Source organism: Corvus brachyrhynchos, unplaced genomic scaffold (genome assembly GCF_000691975.1).
Source record: "Corvus brachyrhynchos isolate BGI_N302 unplaced genomic scaffold, ASM69197v1 scaffold119, whole genome shotgun sequence".
Lineage (NCBI taxonomy): Eukaryota > Metazoa > Chordata > Aves > Passeriformes > Corvidae > Corvus > Corvus brachyrhynchos.
Genome location: NW_008240054.1, coordinates 654,178 through 670,966, shown reverse-complemented (window position 1 = coordinate 670,966; position 16,789 = coordinate 654,178). Strand labels below are relative to the sequence as shown.

At 47.9% G+C, this 16,789-nt stretch overlaps 1 protein-coding gene across 1 annotated transcript in view; it reads left to right on the top strand.

Moving 5' to 3' along the window:
• Positions 1-16,789, top strand: part of AAK1 (AP2 associated kinase 1) — a 73,345-nt gene that overhangs the window by 18,694 nt on the left and 37,862 nt on the right. Inside the window, exons 2-5 of the mRNA XM_017744696.1 lie at positions 5,791-5,909; positions 7,925-8,033; positions 10,178-10,320; positions 15,392-15,513. Coding sequence (XP_017600185.1) covers positions 5,853-5,909; positions 7,925-8,033; positions 10,178-10,320; positions 15,392-15,513 — 431 coding nt within the window. The 5' untranslated portion in view covers positions 5,791-5,852. The remainder of the gene's footprint in view (positions 1-5,790; positions 5,910-7,924; positions 8,034-10,177; positions 10,321-15,391; positions 15,514-16,789) is intronic.

Here is a 16,789-nt window from a genome sequence, read left to right as displayed (position 1 = left end):
GAAAACATAACTACCAGAGCTGGCAGCTGGCCAGCGCCCTGACACAAACCTGCATGGAAAATTGCTTTGGCATCTATATTGACTGGAGATAATTGGAACTTCCCAGTATTTTTTCAGCTTATCCTAAAACCTTTTAGCAAGTACAACAGTCAGGCAGCAGTGTGTAGCACGATAACCATGTTTCCATGCTGTTGAGGCAGGCCTAAAGTGCCAAAGAGACACAAAAAGTTTCCCCAGAGAAACCGCTGTAGCTGGTGGAAGCTCTAAGCTGACAGTGATCCCAGTGCTGGCTGTGTGCTGCCTGCTCAGCAGTGTTAATATGTCTTAAGGATGAACACAGAAATAACTTCTCATGTTTTAGAATGGGAATGCTTTTTTAGCTTTTGCTGGCTGGCATGGGAAGAGAGTTGAATTTCCTTCAGAACCTTAAACCACAGGCACATGTGCAGGGGAAAACTGTCCTCTGAGGTGACTCTCAGGCTTAGCTCTTGCTTTTGTCGCTTCTGGCGCTTGCAAGTCTCTGGATTTATTTATTTTGTTGCAGCTGAAGCCTGCACTGGTCTCGTGCCTTTTGCTTTCTACACGTGTACTGGAAAAGAGGCTTTACCAGCAAAGATACGGGGATGTTCCTGGTGCCTGGAATACTTTGCCTCTAAGCTGTGCCTGTGTGTGACCCGCCCTCCCTGGCCACGTGTAGCACAGGCTCCTGAGCTGACCTTGGCTGCTGGGAGCTGCACAGATCCTGAGATGATCATCTTTTACATTGGAGCTGGCAGTGCCTGGCTGTTGTCTTGCTGTTCTCTGAGAATAGAAGTAAATGGTCCTGTAATGTGCATCTGGCAGGGCTTCATCATAATTGCTTGTAAATTTGTCTTTGATCTGTTTCCTTTCAACTTTACCCAGATTTAGCCAAGTTGGGGGTTGGACTGGAATAATGAGGGAGAAATTGGTTGTGGTCTGGAGCTCTGGAAGCTGAAAGCCCTTGAGGCTGAGGAGCTGGTGGTGGTGTAGATGTGCAGTGGGCAAGGAGGAAGGGTTAACCAGCTGTCAGCAGTTAAAAGATAAGGTAAGGGTATGAGGCTGACTGTGAAAAAGAGAGTTCAGATGGGTGGCTTGTCTGGGCAAAGCCTGTGTGTGGAGTGGGCAGTGGCCAGGCAGGGCTGCAGCCATCGTCACCCTGCAACCCATGGGAGACACACACCAGCTTCTGGGAACGGCCCCATTTCTGCTGGAAATGCTGTGTGCTGGGTGAAGGGCAGCTCTTAAATCCATCAGAAAGTCTTGGTTAAGCAGTGCTGGCTGCAGTCCAGGTGCTGGGTAGCTCGGTCCCTCCCTGGGCTGTTGTGGGCTGGCTGGTGCTGCCAAGGGACACTCTCAGCCATCTGGTGGGTCCTGCTGCCCCTCTGCTGTCACACCTGAGCTGTGTTTGCTGGCTGCTCTACAAACAGTGCTGCTTCTGAGGGGCCTGAGGAGCGCGGGTCCTTCTGAACTGCTTTGTGGTGTGAATTTGATGGCTACAGTTGCCAGTAAAAAGATTTCAAGTACTTCAAATGCTTCGAGTGTATTGGCCAATAACCCGTGTATGCACCTGCCCCCCAGCCTTACAATGCTGCGCCTTTTCTGCAATGCGACAGTTTGTGGCCATTTTCTTTATCTTTGTGCAGTTCATGAGCAGTCGGTAAATAAACATTTTGGGCATCTGGGAGGTGAAGGATGGGCCAAAGCTCCCAGACTCGTCTCTTGTGCGCAGGAACTTGACAGGAAATCTCCCCAGCTCTGGGTACGGAGTGCCAGGCATCCCTGCCACTGTCTATCTACCTATCTACAGACGTATATATAAACATAAATAAATATAAATAACACATACAAATTAAAAATATCTATCGAATTTATTTTGATTTTTATACATATATAAAAGTGTCTAACAGAGGTTGTGGCACAAGAAGCCCGTAAGCAGATGTACCTACAGCTCTAACCTTGGCCTGGGAGGACCTGCAGCCCCAACCCTCCTGGAAGGAGCAGGATTCCTGCCGGAGCTCTCCAATTTGCTCCAGCCTGTGGATGTGCCCAAGCCCCATTCCTGCAAATTTGTGTGAAAGTCGATGGCCTGATTTCTCTGCCCTGTCTGTGCTTCCTTCGGAGGCCAGGTTGGAGGGGAAGGTTTTTAGTCATCTTAAAACTGACCTGCGTGTCCTGCTGATGGACTTGAATCTTACACACAGAGGGCTCTAGACATACAAAGAGTGCAGCAAGAAGCTGCTGTCCTTTGTGCTTCTTCCCTTTCCCTTCTCTTCCTGCTGTTTTCCTGTTTGCAGTCCCATTCTCTGTGCCAGACTAGGAGTACTAAAGCCAATTAGCAGTGGAAGGTGTAATAAATGCAGATAAATTAAAATTCGGGTGGTATTTTTCACACCTGCTGATTTAAATGTGAAGTGGGCAGTTAGAAGTTCTTCATTGTGTTGTGCCTTTCTGGACTGAATCCTGGGTACAGTCAAAGCCTGGGAAGGAATGCTGTGGTCTGCTTTGATTGAGGCAGTTGGACCAGCTGAAATAGGAGTTGTATAGAAAGTAAAACTCTCAGATGGGTGTGGGTCATCAAATTTTGCTTCTCTGATGGCACAGTCACTTCCTCTAGATTGCTGTGTAAAAATTGCTGTGTTTTCCCTGATGGAACCAATCCTCATTTTCTCCGGAGGGAGCCGTGCTGCTTTTACATGTAGCAAAATTGTCGTGCTTTAATCTGCAGTCAGTGGGAGCTTAATAATAAAGTAACCACATTGGTGGGTTTATTTGCAGACAAAATAAATTCAACAGTTTTGCACATCTTCTTTATGTGAGGTGTTTTCAGCTGAAGTTGCAGGAGTCAAAGGTGAGGGAGAAAAGGATACGAGGTGTAATTTTACTGTGGCTTCTGTAAGTGCAGATGTCACAGGTTCCTCTTCCTTGGATGTGGCTTCACCTGATGTATTTTTGTCTCACTGCTGCATTTGGAAGATGCTCCGGGCCACAAGTCTGTGTTGATGTTTGAGTCCTGTATCAAAACCCATTAGCTCGATTTCTATTATTATTTTTTAATATTATGAACATCTCTTTCCTCTGAGCTCTCGGGATGCTTTATCTGTGTTCTCCCTTGCACAGACTGTAGTTTTCTGTGCCAGTTGGCTTGTGCATGATGTGCATATTCTAACGAGGGTGCTCTGGAGGTGACTTTGTTAATTAGCCCAGGATCCTGGTGGAGGGAAGGGACCTGTGCTAACAAGGCATTAGCAGTTGGTCTGAAGAGGCTCCAGTCCCACTCAGCTGAAGCAAAGATTTGGGAGGAGGTTCTTGAGGGTTAGTGGAGCTGCTTTTTTTTTTTTTTTAAAAAAAGTTTAATTGATCTATTTTGCTGCTCAGCTCATGTTTCTTTCTGCTGAGCACAGCACTGTAAACAGAGATCCCGTATCCTGCTGGCCTGGCCAGAGCTGGGAAAGGGAACTGAGCCCCTGGAATGGAGCGGGGGCTTCTTGTGGGTGACTGCTCATTTTGGGGGGAGGAAGGGAAACCCAAGTGTTCTGTGATTACCAAAAAGTTTTGAGGATGGCTGAGACTGTAATAAACTTTGAAAAACCAACCCTTTGGGGTTTTGTTTGGTTTCTGTTTTTTTCTTGTTTAATGTTTTCTCTGGTATTTTTCTGAGATCCATGGAAGTATTGTACATAAATTAAAAAAAAAGAAGTCCAAGCCTGATCTCTCCAATAATTCTGAAAAACATAGACTGTTAGGAAAGTAGGGTTTGGGAAAATTGTGTTGGTTATAGTCCCTTATTTCTTCCTGGCTCCATTGTGGGTTATAAGAGGGGGAAGAAAAATCAGTGCAGTGCTGTGTTCCTCTTTTGCACAGCCACCCTTTGGGCTAAAGATTCACAGCGGGATGTGCGGATTTGTTCTCCAAAAACGAGACAAATGTGGCTGGGGAGAACAATAAGGCTACTGCTGTGGGTTCAGAAACTCTTAAAAATGACTTGTAATTTGAGATCCTCAACTTGAAGCAGCTTTGGGGAGAGAGTCAGGGTTATTTTTGGGTCTGAATCGAGCACTGTGCACAGAGACTCCTCCAGAGCTGCGAGGGGGTTCGAGCAGCTGTGATGTGCTGCATCCCAGGGCCATGTCCCAGTTTCCTGAATTTGAATGTCCATTTTGCAGCCTGGGTATCTCTTTCAAGACCTTTATTGAAGTCTTCATGCTTTTTTTGGGAAGGGGGGAGGAGTGGGTGTTTGTTTGTTTGTTTTGCTTCTTCTTTCTATTGCATCTTTCTGCTACATCTCTGGGGCTGCTTCTAAAAGTCAGTGGGGCTTCCTCGAAAACCCTGCTCTAGTTCCTGTGGTGAACTGTGCTGTGTAAAACTGAGGGTTTGCCTGCTGAGAGAGATTCCTGCCGAGCAGTTCCCGTGCTGGCAGGTGTGTTACCTGCATGTGTAACTCCTGTGTCGGTGTGGAAGAGGGGCTGTTACGTCATAAAAGCCATTGATAAGAAACAGGGAGAGTTGTACGTTCAACACAGCAGTGTTGTCTGGTTCTTTGCTCTTTTTCATTCTTTTCTTGTCATATGCCACCTATTTTAACCATAAATTTTACCCAAGTGTGGCTTTGTTTGTCACTTGTCACGCAATGGGGGCAACCCGTGCAAGAGCTGGGTAACCACGAGGCACAAACGTGTCCAGTGGAGCTGTGTGTGGCGGTGATCTGGTGGTCTCTGGCAGCCTGTGAAGAATGGGATTCCCTAAAGGGCTCAGACTTGGAAAAGGAGAATTCTTTGGGATGTGACTTGACTTCTGTGTGTAACTGCTGCTCTCCTTGTCGTGGGACTTCTGAAGACACGTAACTCACTTGTGAGCTGAGCCTTTACGAGTCCTTGAACATAAAAGAAGTATTTAGTGCAGTGTAAGGTGCCGGAGAACAGATGAAGTGCTGTTGGGTTGTGGCATCAGCAGTGTCATTGTGCCTCCCTTTTTACCAGTGTGCAGCACTTCTGGCTTCTTGGATCTGTGCCACTCGGCCCAAATTCATTCTGATCTCCGGAGCCAGGTGTGAAGCTTTTGATGCCTCTATCCCTCCATCCTCCATCAGCTTCCTATTTCTGCCAGGACTACAAATGTAAACCTTTGTATTTGGATGGAGAGCTGACAGAGATGAAAGGCTTTCATCTGAAACAAGTAATTTATCCTGGGAGTCCTGACTTTACTAATAGCAATGACCACAGAATTGTGGGTTTTTCCCCTTGTTCTTCTGTCCCGATTTAAAAGCATTAACATCAAACCGCATGTGGGAGATGTTTCTTCTGCTTCTTGCACAAATCAGCTTTGTAATGTAACTTAGATGCTTCAAAGTTGCAGAGCCTTTTAAGTTTAGGCCTTTGGTGGTTCAGTGTGTGATGTGTAGCTCTGATTTCTGTCCAAGGCAGCATTGCTGTCCTTCAGCTTTCTTCTTCATAATGGGAATTAACGGAGCAATGAGGGACTGTCTGGCAGGACCAGGGACTGGTGTAATTGCTTGTTTTATGGAGATGTTAAGTGTTAACTTCACTGCCATTAGTTGAAGATTACCCCCTTGGATCCTTTTTAGTTCCTAGAGATCCAGGCAGAGCTGGAAGCTCTGGACATGAGCACGGGAAGGAGCATTCCCACCATGGAGTGGTGGGAGCTGCTCAGTGCCCTCCCTCTTCCTGCTGTGCTCCCCTGGCAGGGACAGGGTTGGGAGCAAAGAGCAAGAGGTTTCTTGTTAATGAACAGGTGATTTTGTGTCTTCCATAGGTGGCTTTGCAATTGTGTTCCTGGTGAGGACGAGCAATGGGGTGAAGTGTGCCCTGAAAAGGATGTACGTCAATAACGAGTACGACCTGCAGGTCTGCAAGAGAGAGATCCAGATCATGGTGAGTGACTGCTCTGTGCTGGGGCCCCTGGAAGACTGGAATGCAGTGGGGTGGGAGCCTGGTCACCTTCTGCTTGTGAACTCTGGCATCAGGTCACAAACTGCATTTTCCTAGCAAAAATGGCTTTTATGTGGAAAGACCTAACCCCTGGAGTTGTGAAAATCTAGTACTGAACTGTTTCAAAAGTAAATAGTTCCAGTGGACAAGGAAAACCTGGTACCTGAAAAAAAACCCAGGGAATTTCAGGAAAATGAGGGGTGAACTGCATGGTTTAATGAGCAAAGGAAGGGCTGAAGGGGTGAGCATGGCTGGGGGTGTTGGAATTCAGAGTCTGTCAATTTTCAGTTGAGAGCCCAAGTCTTCAGCCTTTTAAACTTGATCAGAAGAGGCTGATGATTCTGATATCTCTGAACTGAAATCAGTGCATGAATGGCACACCTCCATCCTGAGATAAATCTATATCACAACATCTTCTAATCCTTTGGGTCGGGATGAAGGTTATCTCTGCATCAGTGAGGTTGGTAGATTAAAACAGTATTTGTGGGGTAGTTGCTGCCAGGGCTTTTGAAATGTAAAGTATTTGTAATAAGCTCTGGGATGTTTCTCTAGATTATTGGGCACAAGGATTTATATGATGGGATAGCTATTTTTAATAGCTGTTTTAAACTTAGCTTCTGTAAACAAAGACAAAACGGAGATGATCCAAATAGATTTGCCTAATCTTGTTTGCAGCATGGTAAACATGGGAGGTGCCACTTTTGAAGTTGTATTCCAAGATACTGATGAGCGTTTAGAGGTGGGGAAGGAAATGCAAAATCCTCCTTTTGTGAATTTACCGCACGAGGTACAGGTTTGGGGTAGATGATCTTCATATCAGAAACTCCTACCTGTAGCAATTCTGGGTGTAATTTTTGAAGTAGCTTTTAATTAGATTAATACCTTTAAAGTGAACTGCAGTAGTTTGTGATAGTGCAAGGAAGCTTTGGGCTTGGTTTGGCATCCCTGTGGCTATGTGGGAAAAGGTGAGATTAGATCTCACATCAAAGGTTTAGCTGTGCTCACAAAGCTTGTTTACTTGGGTTTCACTTGCTGCTTTCTCTTGTCTTCACATCTTTGGAAAGTGAGGGTGAGGAGGGTCCTTCTCACCTGGCAGGGCTGCTTGCTCCTGGGCTGGATCTTATCCCAGGCACTTGTCTGTGTCCTGAAGAACCAGTGCATCCCTAAAAGGAAATGTTTACTTCTTTCCCAACCTTTCTGCAAGAAGGAATTATTTTACACTTAACTGCAGTTTTTGCAGCCCCACGGTGTTACAGCAGAACCTTGATTTCTTTACTGGTGAAGCCGAGCATCAGACTGGGCTGGCTGTCACAGCTGGGAGTGTGTGTGAAGCTGGCAGTCCCAAAGAAGCAATTTTTCCCTGCAGTTTAGCATGCATCTCCATGGCAGAGGCTTGGAACTTGATGATCTCTAGGGTCCCTTCCAAGCCACGCCAGTCTGTGATTCTGTGGTAAGTTGTTGATGTGAGAACTTGGGCTTTAATCCGTTGAGTTACTTAAAGCACTTCTAAAAGCAAGGTTAAAGTTTATTTTGTTGTTTTAGTGGGTTTTTTTGAGCATGTGAAGATTTGAGATATGTTTTGTCAGCAGAAGAGTTGGAAGGAGATGAGGCAAGTAAGGCCAACAAGTCCTGCGTGGCCACCACCACCATTGCCCTGTTCTCCCCTCGTGTAGCTCCCAGCAGTTCCCAGGGCCTGGCCTGGGCCACCTCAGGGAATGTCCCAAAATCTGGACCAGTCCTGAGCAAGTTAAGTTAGTTCATCAGGTTGGCTGTTCCTCTGCTGTTTTGTCTCAGATCCTTCTGGAAGGAAAACAGGTAGGGACAGACCTGAGGTTTGCTCAAGCTCTGCAGGACGATTAATCCCAAGTGACAGAAGCTTGTGCGGTGTGGAGGAGCCAGGTGAAAACGCTGCTCGCTCTACGTGGCTGCTCCATGGTGTGACTTTGTCTGTCTTGCAGCGGGATCTGTCTGGCCACAAGAACATTGTGGGGTACATCGACTCCAGTATCAACTCCGTCAGCAGCGGGGACGTGTGGGAAGTGCTGATCCTCATGGACTTCTGCCGGGGTGAGTGGGGGCCTGGCATGTTGGTCATGGGGGGGTTTGTCCCTCTGTGCTTACAGGGAACTTGCACATCATCTTCCTTTCGAAAGAAGAGCTGTTCCTAAGCTGCCAGGAAGCTGTTCTGAGCTAAGCAAAGCCAGGACTGAGGGTGGAGAAGTGGATGACCCGTGAGACTGTGTTGACTCTGCTAATGGGATTGGTACCATCTTGGCTGCTGCCCAGGATGGTCCTGGATCCCCTCTGTTGTGAAGGAGGACCCTAAGATACATCTTGCTGTTTGTAGAATGGTCCACACAAGAAGTGGCTCCTCTAAAACTGCCAGGAATGTAATTTTTCTTCACTTTAGTCTCATTGCAAGCTTTGATCCACAGCCTGTCTTAGGATTATTCTGGAAGAAGCATGAAATGGATAATGGGAAGCCAAGAGGCATTCCTCTTACCTCTGACCTTTTTGCTTGGCTGTCTGTAGCCAGACAGGCTCTTCTAGCTGTCCCAAAGCTTTGATCTTTGTGGCTGGGATGTGGTGTTTGGAACATGACGCATGTGCTGGGCTCAAATGCCTCTTGCAGGAAGAGTGTTCAGCAAAAGTAATGTTTTGGCCAGGTGACTTCAGGAGCCTGTGGCTGGTTTGGATGGTGGCAGCTGATGGAAATCGGTATTTTTGGGCCTGTCTGGCTTTGGGGTCAAATGTAGCAAGGACATGTAGATGTGTGTAAATGTGCCCAGTGCAGGTTTCTGCTCTGCCGTGTCCTCTTTGCTGCTTTGCTTTGATGCAGGAATCTTGACTGCCTTGCACTGGGTTTGTTTGCTGGTGAAAGGAAGAACTTTGTGTGTAGTTTTGCTGAAGGAATCACTTCATAAGCTCTCTTTAAGCTTAAACCTAAACATGACAAGACCTGTTGTAAGCTCTAGGCCTGGCAGTGCTGCTATGTCCCTGCTCAGCTCCATGTGCAGAGCCCGCTGTGGAGGTACAAACCTGAGTTGTTCACATGCACCCCCCCAGCTGCAGTACCCAAATTTTGGGCCAATGAAGTAAAATCCATCTTTCTAAGGCGTTTTCCTTCCATCTGAAAGGAGGAGAGCTGCAGCGTGGCATTTCTCACGTGGCTCTTGCCAGATGCTGTGCTGAGCACACGCCGGCCGCTGTCTGCAGCATTCCCACTGCAATGGTTGTTACACGCTGATTTTCCCTTGTTACTTCCCTTTTGTGGCCAGCAGTTTCCAAACCAAATCAGTGTCTTTGTGTGCAGAACTGCATTCATTTTGAGTGTAAAATGTTCACAGCTGTAGTATTCATTAAACTGAGCTTTTCTTTCCTACCATGAAAGTTTTCCAGCACTTGTGATGTGGAATGATACAGTACTGCTTCACCAGAGCTTCAGAAAGGAGTTTTTCTCTGTCTGTCTAGGGTGTTTAGAGGAGAAAAGAACCTCTGGATTGTTTGGGAAAGGCCTTGACAGCAACAAAACCTCAAAGCTGAGACAAATTCAGGGCTTGTTCATGAAAACTTGCTTTTGTTTTTGCAGAGTTTCCCTTGTTACAGATGGATTCTGAATTTCTTTGCCAGTCAACAGCTTTAGCCAAGCCACTTCATGTGTGGGTTTTCTGAGTGTCTCCCTTCCTCCCTCCTCTTGCTTACATGTGGCAGACTGATCTGTGGACTGTGGGTGCCCCAAATTCAGCCTTTTCTGTCTGACTAGAGGAATAATAAGTCCTATTTGGAAGAAAAAACCAGAAAATTACATGGCTTAGTTAGAATGACTTGAGTGCTGACACAGCCAGGGCAAGGTGGGCTGTGGGAGCTGGTGTGAAGGTTTGCTCAGAGCCCAGGTGAGCTGTAACACCTGCCCACAGATTCTGCAAACCCCTGGGATGCAGGGGAATGAAACAAACTGAGTGATCACATCGTAAACAGCCTCCTGGGAAGGTTTGTTGTGAATTTATTTTGAACTCTTCGTGCGCTGACTGTGGAGCCCCAGTTTGAGGAGCAGCCCAGGACCAGGGATGGTGGGGGGACTGGGTTTGGGGAGGCCAGAGCTTACTTGTGTGTGTGTGCTGGGGTTTGGGATGGCCAGAGCTCACTCTGTGTGTGCTGGGGTTTGGGATGGCCAGAGCTCACTGTCCCTGCTGTGATTCTGTCCCTGCCAGGGGGGCAGGTGGTGAACCTGATGAACCAGCGCCTGCAGACCGGCTTCACCGAGAGCGAGGTCCTGCAGATCTTCTGCGACACCTGCGAGGCCGTGGCCAGGCTGCACCAGTGCAAGACTCCCATCATCCACAGGGATCTGAAGGTGAGCTCTGGCTCCAGGGGTGCAGCAGTGAGGCTGCATCCTCCTCGCTGTGTCTGCCAGCTGCCCACGCCCCAGTGCTGTGCTTCTCTTGCTAGTAGTGAGGGAAAGTGGGCATAAACACACCTCTCTGCTGGAAGATAAAAAAAGAAATGAGCCTCTCAGTGCTGCTTACCATATGTTTGCCATCTATAGATCTACTTAAACACAAATGTTTGTGAATAATTCTGGCTTGCACACGTGCCAGAATGTACCTGATGAATTATTCACAGTGACCTGAAGCACTGCTTATTGAAGGTAGCTCACAAAAAGTGTGCTGTGATGTTGTTTCCTGGACCCAGATTAGAAGGAGCCCTCGAGAAGTGTTGGCCTTGGGGCAGGAATCCTTAGGAGCTTTTGGAAGTGGCCTCTGGAGCTCTGACCATGAAAGTGTGTTGTAAGACTCTGTGTGCTTAGTTGGGAACAGAGCTGGGCCAGCAGGGATGGCTTGGGAAAAATCCCACGCCTGTAATCAAGCAAACAAAAAGATGTTCCCTTTGCTCTCCACGAGCTCGTAAAGTGCCGGAATGAAACATTCAGCCAAGGAGGCTGCTGTGTGCATTTGAAATTCAGATGTGCTTTGTGGGGCAGGTTCTATTTTCAGAGCCCTCACAGATGTTTGTTTGTGCCACTGGCCATTGTTTTACAGGGACTGAAGATGCCACGTGTACCAAGGAGAGCAAGGTAGAGCAGGGAAAAAATCCTCAGGGTTTGGTGTGCTCTGGCATGTTTGAAATGACAGTGATGCCACTGCTCAGTTGGTTTGGATACAGAAACAACTCCTGTGTCTCTTTCTGGGGGAAATGGGTGATTTCTTACCAGTCTGAGTCCTGGATTTAAAGCTGTGAAGTCCGTGGGCAGTTTGCAGGAGTTTGTATAAGTCAGGAAAACTGGGGTGAGAGGATGAGGAACAGGAACCTCCCCAGCTGACATTAACCCCTGCCCTTACCTTTTTGGTGAATCCCTGTGGGGTCTGATAAAGAATGAACTCAGTGTGTTGCAGGGGAATAAATCTGGGACGTCTGTGCTGGATTAGTGAGTTGATCTGGAGTGTTACTTTCTGCCCTGGGTTGCAGCTGAAATGGGCTGTTGGGGCTGGTGTCCAGCCCACTGTTGCCTGCTTAGGTCAGGGGAGGTTTTGCAAGGCCTGACTCTTGGTAAGCTGTGCCCAGAGTCAGAGTTGGCTCTTTGGAGAAGTTGGAGAAGTTTTCTGCTTGAGTAGTGTATTGTTTCTGTCATGGCGACCTCTGGGGGTCTAAGTACTAACATAGAATTAATATTTATATATATTTTGACTTCGTGTTAAAATGTAATATTGTCGAGGGGGAGTTGCAAAGCCAGGAGAGATTAAGGGCCAGAGAAGTTTTGTACAAGTTCTGGGTGTGAGAAGGGACATGTGTAGGTGTTTTCTTGGGGTGACTGTAACCCTGCTGAAGAGGGGGCAGATGTTGACTTTGCAGGCAGCTGCCTGGGGCTTGGAGGCCTTTTTTGCCTTCCAGCTCTTTGATGTTGCTCTGGTGCTGGAGGTTCCTGCCCGGAGAGCTCTGCCAGCAGAAGGGAGGCTGTGAATGAGCTTTCAGCCCTTTCAGACAAGTGCAGCTGGAGAGGAGTTTCAGTGGCCTCTGGCTCTGATTTTGAATTAACCCAGAGGCTTTGCCTGAAGCGGAACAGCCTCCCGTTGGCACAGTCCCCAGCTGGTGGGAAGTGACCAGCAGCTGGGGACAGCAGCACCTTTACCCAGCGTGTCTGTAGGCAGAAGGGGACGTGGCACTGCGAGTAAGGACCACAAACAGATCCTGTGTCACCCCTGGGTGTGTTCAGGTGACCCCTCCTGGGCTGGTGGTTGATTCAGGTGCTATGTCACTGCCTGCTGTGCAGTACAGGCTGTGATGTTTCGTTTCGTGTGCTTTGGTTGCCACAAACCAGGTGTATATTGATGCTGCTTTTTCCTAAAAATGAGGAAGGCCCTCATGCGCTGCCTCTGCCCCAGCCTGGACCCTGTGGGGCAGAGGCAGCCTGCTGGCAGTAGGTCTGCTTTGAGTGGTTGCCTGTGCTTGTTCTTGCAGGTATTTTCCTCACCCTCAGGGTTCAAAGGCCATTGCTGCTGCAGGACAGTCCCTGGGGAGTTTGTTTTTTTGCTCCTCTCTGAATAAGAACAATTCCTGTATCTTTGGGTTGGGCCTTTTCACAGCAGAGAACAAATGGCCAAACCTTATGGCAGTCTGTTACCATGTGGTTGGGAAGTCTCTGCTGCTAAGTTGGGATCTGTATAAGAACTAAACCTGTCAGACCCCAGAGGAGCAGGCTTTAGGGAGGGAAAAATCTGCCTAGGGCTGATGCTAACATTTACACAACTACCCCACACCTGGTGGCAGTTGTTTGCATGGTTTGTTCCATGTTGAGCCTTGTCTTTCCAGTCTCACATCCCATAGCTCGTGTTGTTCAAAGCACGGTCTTAGGACCAGCTTTGATTTCTGCAGGGAGAGGTCTCCCATTTCTGTGCGTGGTGCTTCTGCTGGTCTGAACCCACCTGGTTGCAGGAGCAGGTGACTGGATGGCAGACGAGAGGATGATTTTTTCTGTAGCAGACACACAGCAGAACACACCCAAAAACTGTGTCAGTCAACCCAGAGGATGCTGTTGATCCAAACCTCTTCCTTCCCTTCCCTACTTTCTGCATTGCCCAGAAGTTGTCCTCTCAGGATGAGGATGTAGTTTCTCCTGCTTTTATTCCAGCAGGAGCCCTCACAGTGTAGCCCTGCTGTGATCAGACAGTCCCACTGTGCTGTTGTCATCTCACTGCCTTCCATCTCTCTTTGCAATGCCGAGTCTTGCCCGGACGCCGCCAACGAGCCTTGAATTTGTTAGGAGGGACCTGTCGAGTGTGATGTGTGAAATTGTTCAGTCCCCTCACTCATGGTACACCCTCGTGCTGGCCATGGCAGGAGTGTGCCTGTGCCAAAATCAGTCAGCGCTGCGTGGATCTCACTCTGTGCCATCAAACACTGCATCGGCTTTCAAACGTGAACAGCGAGCGGTGCCAGGGGAGAAAGGGAAGTGGAAACATCTCTGAAGAGACCTGGCAGTGCTGCAAAGCAAGCCAGGAAGTGTGCCCTGGTCACACATCCCTCCCAGATCACTACCTGAGCTCAGGAACACTGGTCTTGAAGCCGTTGCTCTCAGGAGAGGGTCACAGGTATTGAATCCGTCAGCTAAAGAAAACCTCTGCCCTCATCCCTGCCCAGCACAGTGACTTTTATTACTCTGCAGTGGTTTTTATTACTTTGGTTCTGTTCTAGCAAAGCAGCATTTATTTTGGAAAGACTGATGCTAACTACACTCTGTAACCAGCAAAACTTCAGACAACTGATCATCTCCTTTCATGTCTTTTGTTTGGGGTCTAAATCTGACCGTGCTGGGTGTGTCAAAGGCTGCAGCCAGAGTTACCAGTGCTCAGCCGTGCTGGAAGCTGGAGTGCAGTTTTCTGAGTGTTTGACCAGAAGACACCTCCATACTCCTTTTAAAGACACTTTTCTCTGGCCTGGCAGTGGGTAGTAGTAATTCTTTTGCTGTCTTTATTTTTTCCTTCTCCTGGCATTTGCTGCTCAAACCTGGTTGTTGGATAGTCCTGTGCTGATGTTTAACAAACCTTACAGGGTGTTTCAGTGAAAAATCACCTCAGACTTCTCAGCCAGATAACGTGGGAGGACTCTTGGGGAAATGCTGGAGGAGTATTTGCAGGGAGCAGGGAATAACACTGCCAGTGTTGATCTGCTGGGGAAGAACATCTGTGTGCAGTGCTTTATTCAAAGCAGATGGATGGCAGAGGGGGAAGGGGGGATGTTTAACCCTTGGTTTCAAGCCAACATTCTCCCCCTCAGCTGCTCTAATTCGGCTGCATTTTCTGGTGCTTAAAATGCTGACTCCTTCTTTTTCTTTCCTTCTTGTAAAGACCATCCTCGATGGGGAGCTCTGCTTCCAAAGGGTTCTGTTAGCAAACACTTATGTGGTGATTTTTTTTATTTTGAACTGTATGAGCAGTATGTTTGATCTCGTTGTTGCATCTGAGCGTTTGACACTGATTGAAGATAAAGACATGAAGAATGGTGTGTTCCCTCGAGAGAACATGCTGTTAATGCTGCTGCACAGATGAGGAGTTGGAACAAGGGATGCTCTGCCAAAGCAAAGATCTGAACACAGGGTCTTACACTTTTTAAGTCAGTGTTGAAACAGGCAATTTTCTTAGGTTGGGTGCAAGGTAGATTTTTTGTTAATGCACAGTTGTGACTGTTGAGGAGAAGGTTTCTGCTGCTTCTCTTTGTTTCAGCTGTCCCAGGTGTTTGTTTCAGCATTTGTTTCTGTTGCCCGATTCAAGGTACCAAATAATATTTGAAAGAAAGAGGTCTTCTCAGCAGTCTGGGGGAGCCTCTGCTGCTACAGCCCCTGTTTAGGGACTGCAGACTCTGAGAACAAGCAAATAAGAGTGAGCATGAGCTGAGGTTTGTTTTGAGTGAGACCCTCAGGGACAGGTAAAATGCAGGCAAAGACCTGGAGATGTGTTTTAATTTCCTAAAGTATGGAAGTGTGTGTGTTATTTGTTTGCCTCCCCTCTGCCCCACAGACAGTGAGGAGTTACAGCCCTTTGTAAAGGTGGGACAGCTTGGATTTCCTGTCCCCAGTTCAGATGCCAGACCAGGGGCACAGTAGCTCAGGAAGGTTGAGCTCCAAAGGCACTGGGACACAGTTCTTGTCCTGACGTCTTACAGAAGGCAGAGAAATGTGCTTGCAGGAGGAGAAGGGAGGGGTGGCAGGATGGAAGGCAGTGTTACAACTGTGCTTCCATGATTTGACTTCTATTTTAGGAGATGTGACAGAGTTTTGATGCCTGTTTTCTTTGCTGTCACATTAGGCTTTAGTGTCAGATGTGTCTGATATGTCTTCAGGCACTTAAAACCTTGACTCATCTGAAAAAAGAACCAAACCCTGAATATTTTTTTTGTCTGAGTGGTTCTGTGTCTGTCTGTGATGCTCCCAGGTTGAAAACATCCTGCTGCATGACCGTGGCCACTACGTCCTGTGTGACTTTGGAAGTGCTACTAACAAATTCCAGAACCCTCAGACAGAAGGGGTGAATGCGGTCGAGGAGGAGATCAAGAAGTAAGTGTGCTTTGCCTTTTACACTCAGCTGCAGTTTGTATATGTGAAGGGTAATTTTTCTTGTGCTGGGATTAATTTTGCTCAGCTTGTTGCAGCAGATTGGCTGTGCTGCATGGCAGTGTCTGCTGCAGGTGAATGAGTGCCCGGGGGAAGGTGAAACAATAAATTGAGCTTGATGTAATTGCTTTGGACCTGGAAGAGTGAGATTAATGCAGAGAAGCAGCCCCACCTCGGCGAGGCAGTGACCTGTTCTGTCCTGTGCAGGGTCGGGCTGTCTCTGTCCTTCATCTGTCTTGGCTTCTCTGAGCTCCAGACAGGGATGGCACAGTCCCATCCGCCCTGAGCTCCCGCTCCCCGCGGATCCGGGCCCTGGCTGGGGCTGATCCCCGCTCTGCATGGGAAGTGTCAGGTCCTGGGGGGGTTTAACCCAGCTCCTCCTCCTGCCCCATGCACTGCCAGCTGCCGTGGCAGCATCTCTGGTGCCCCTTGGTGCTTTTTGGGAAGGGGGGTTCACCTGCAGTTCGGTGGCCTGGATCAGGCGTGGAGCACACCCCAGGGCCTTGGCCTTGCTTTAGTTTTAACATCACTGCTGCAAACTTGCCACTCCTGTTAATAACAACTTTCTGGCTAGTTAGAAATGTATACAGATGCCTCTCCTTGTTGTGATTCAGCTATACCTGCCTGGATTTCCTAGATTTGTTTGACTGGGGTTTTCAGAGTGCTCCTAGTCCAGCTTTGCAGTCCCCTTGGAATGCCCTATTTGTACACTTAAGCCTACAAAACCTTTGCCTTTGGCAAAGCTCTCCTGTGGTCAGGGTAAGCAGCAGGCAGAAATGACAGACCTGCTGATAGGAAATCTTGTCAGAAGAGCCTCCTAATCTGTGGAGCAGTTTCCAGCTTTTCTGGTTGTTGTTAGGGTGAGGCAGATTCTTGCTGTAGTTTGAGGCACACAGGGACCCTTCCCTTGCTTACAGTGGCTCTGAGCAGGAGTGGAAATCTGCTTTTTAGGAGCCACATATCCAGTTACAGTCTCTGTAATACAGTTGGCCACAGCCCTGCAGTGAGGGCACTGCAGAGGACATTTGATTACTGACCTTGTTAATGCTTTGAATCCTTGAATGTTTCTGTTCTGGTTCTTAAAATGACTGTACAGTTTTGTGGTGAATTCTGTGCTTTAGAAAGTACTGTGATTACTATTTTGGCTTCCCAGGGCAGTTTGAGGGATGTTTTATTGTTTGAGGTGTGTAGCAGGTGATGCTGTTAGAAGATTTTTCCG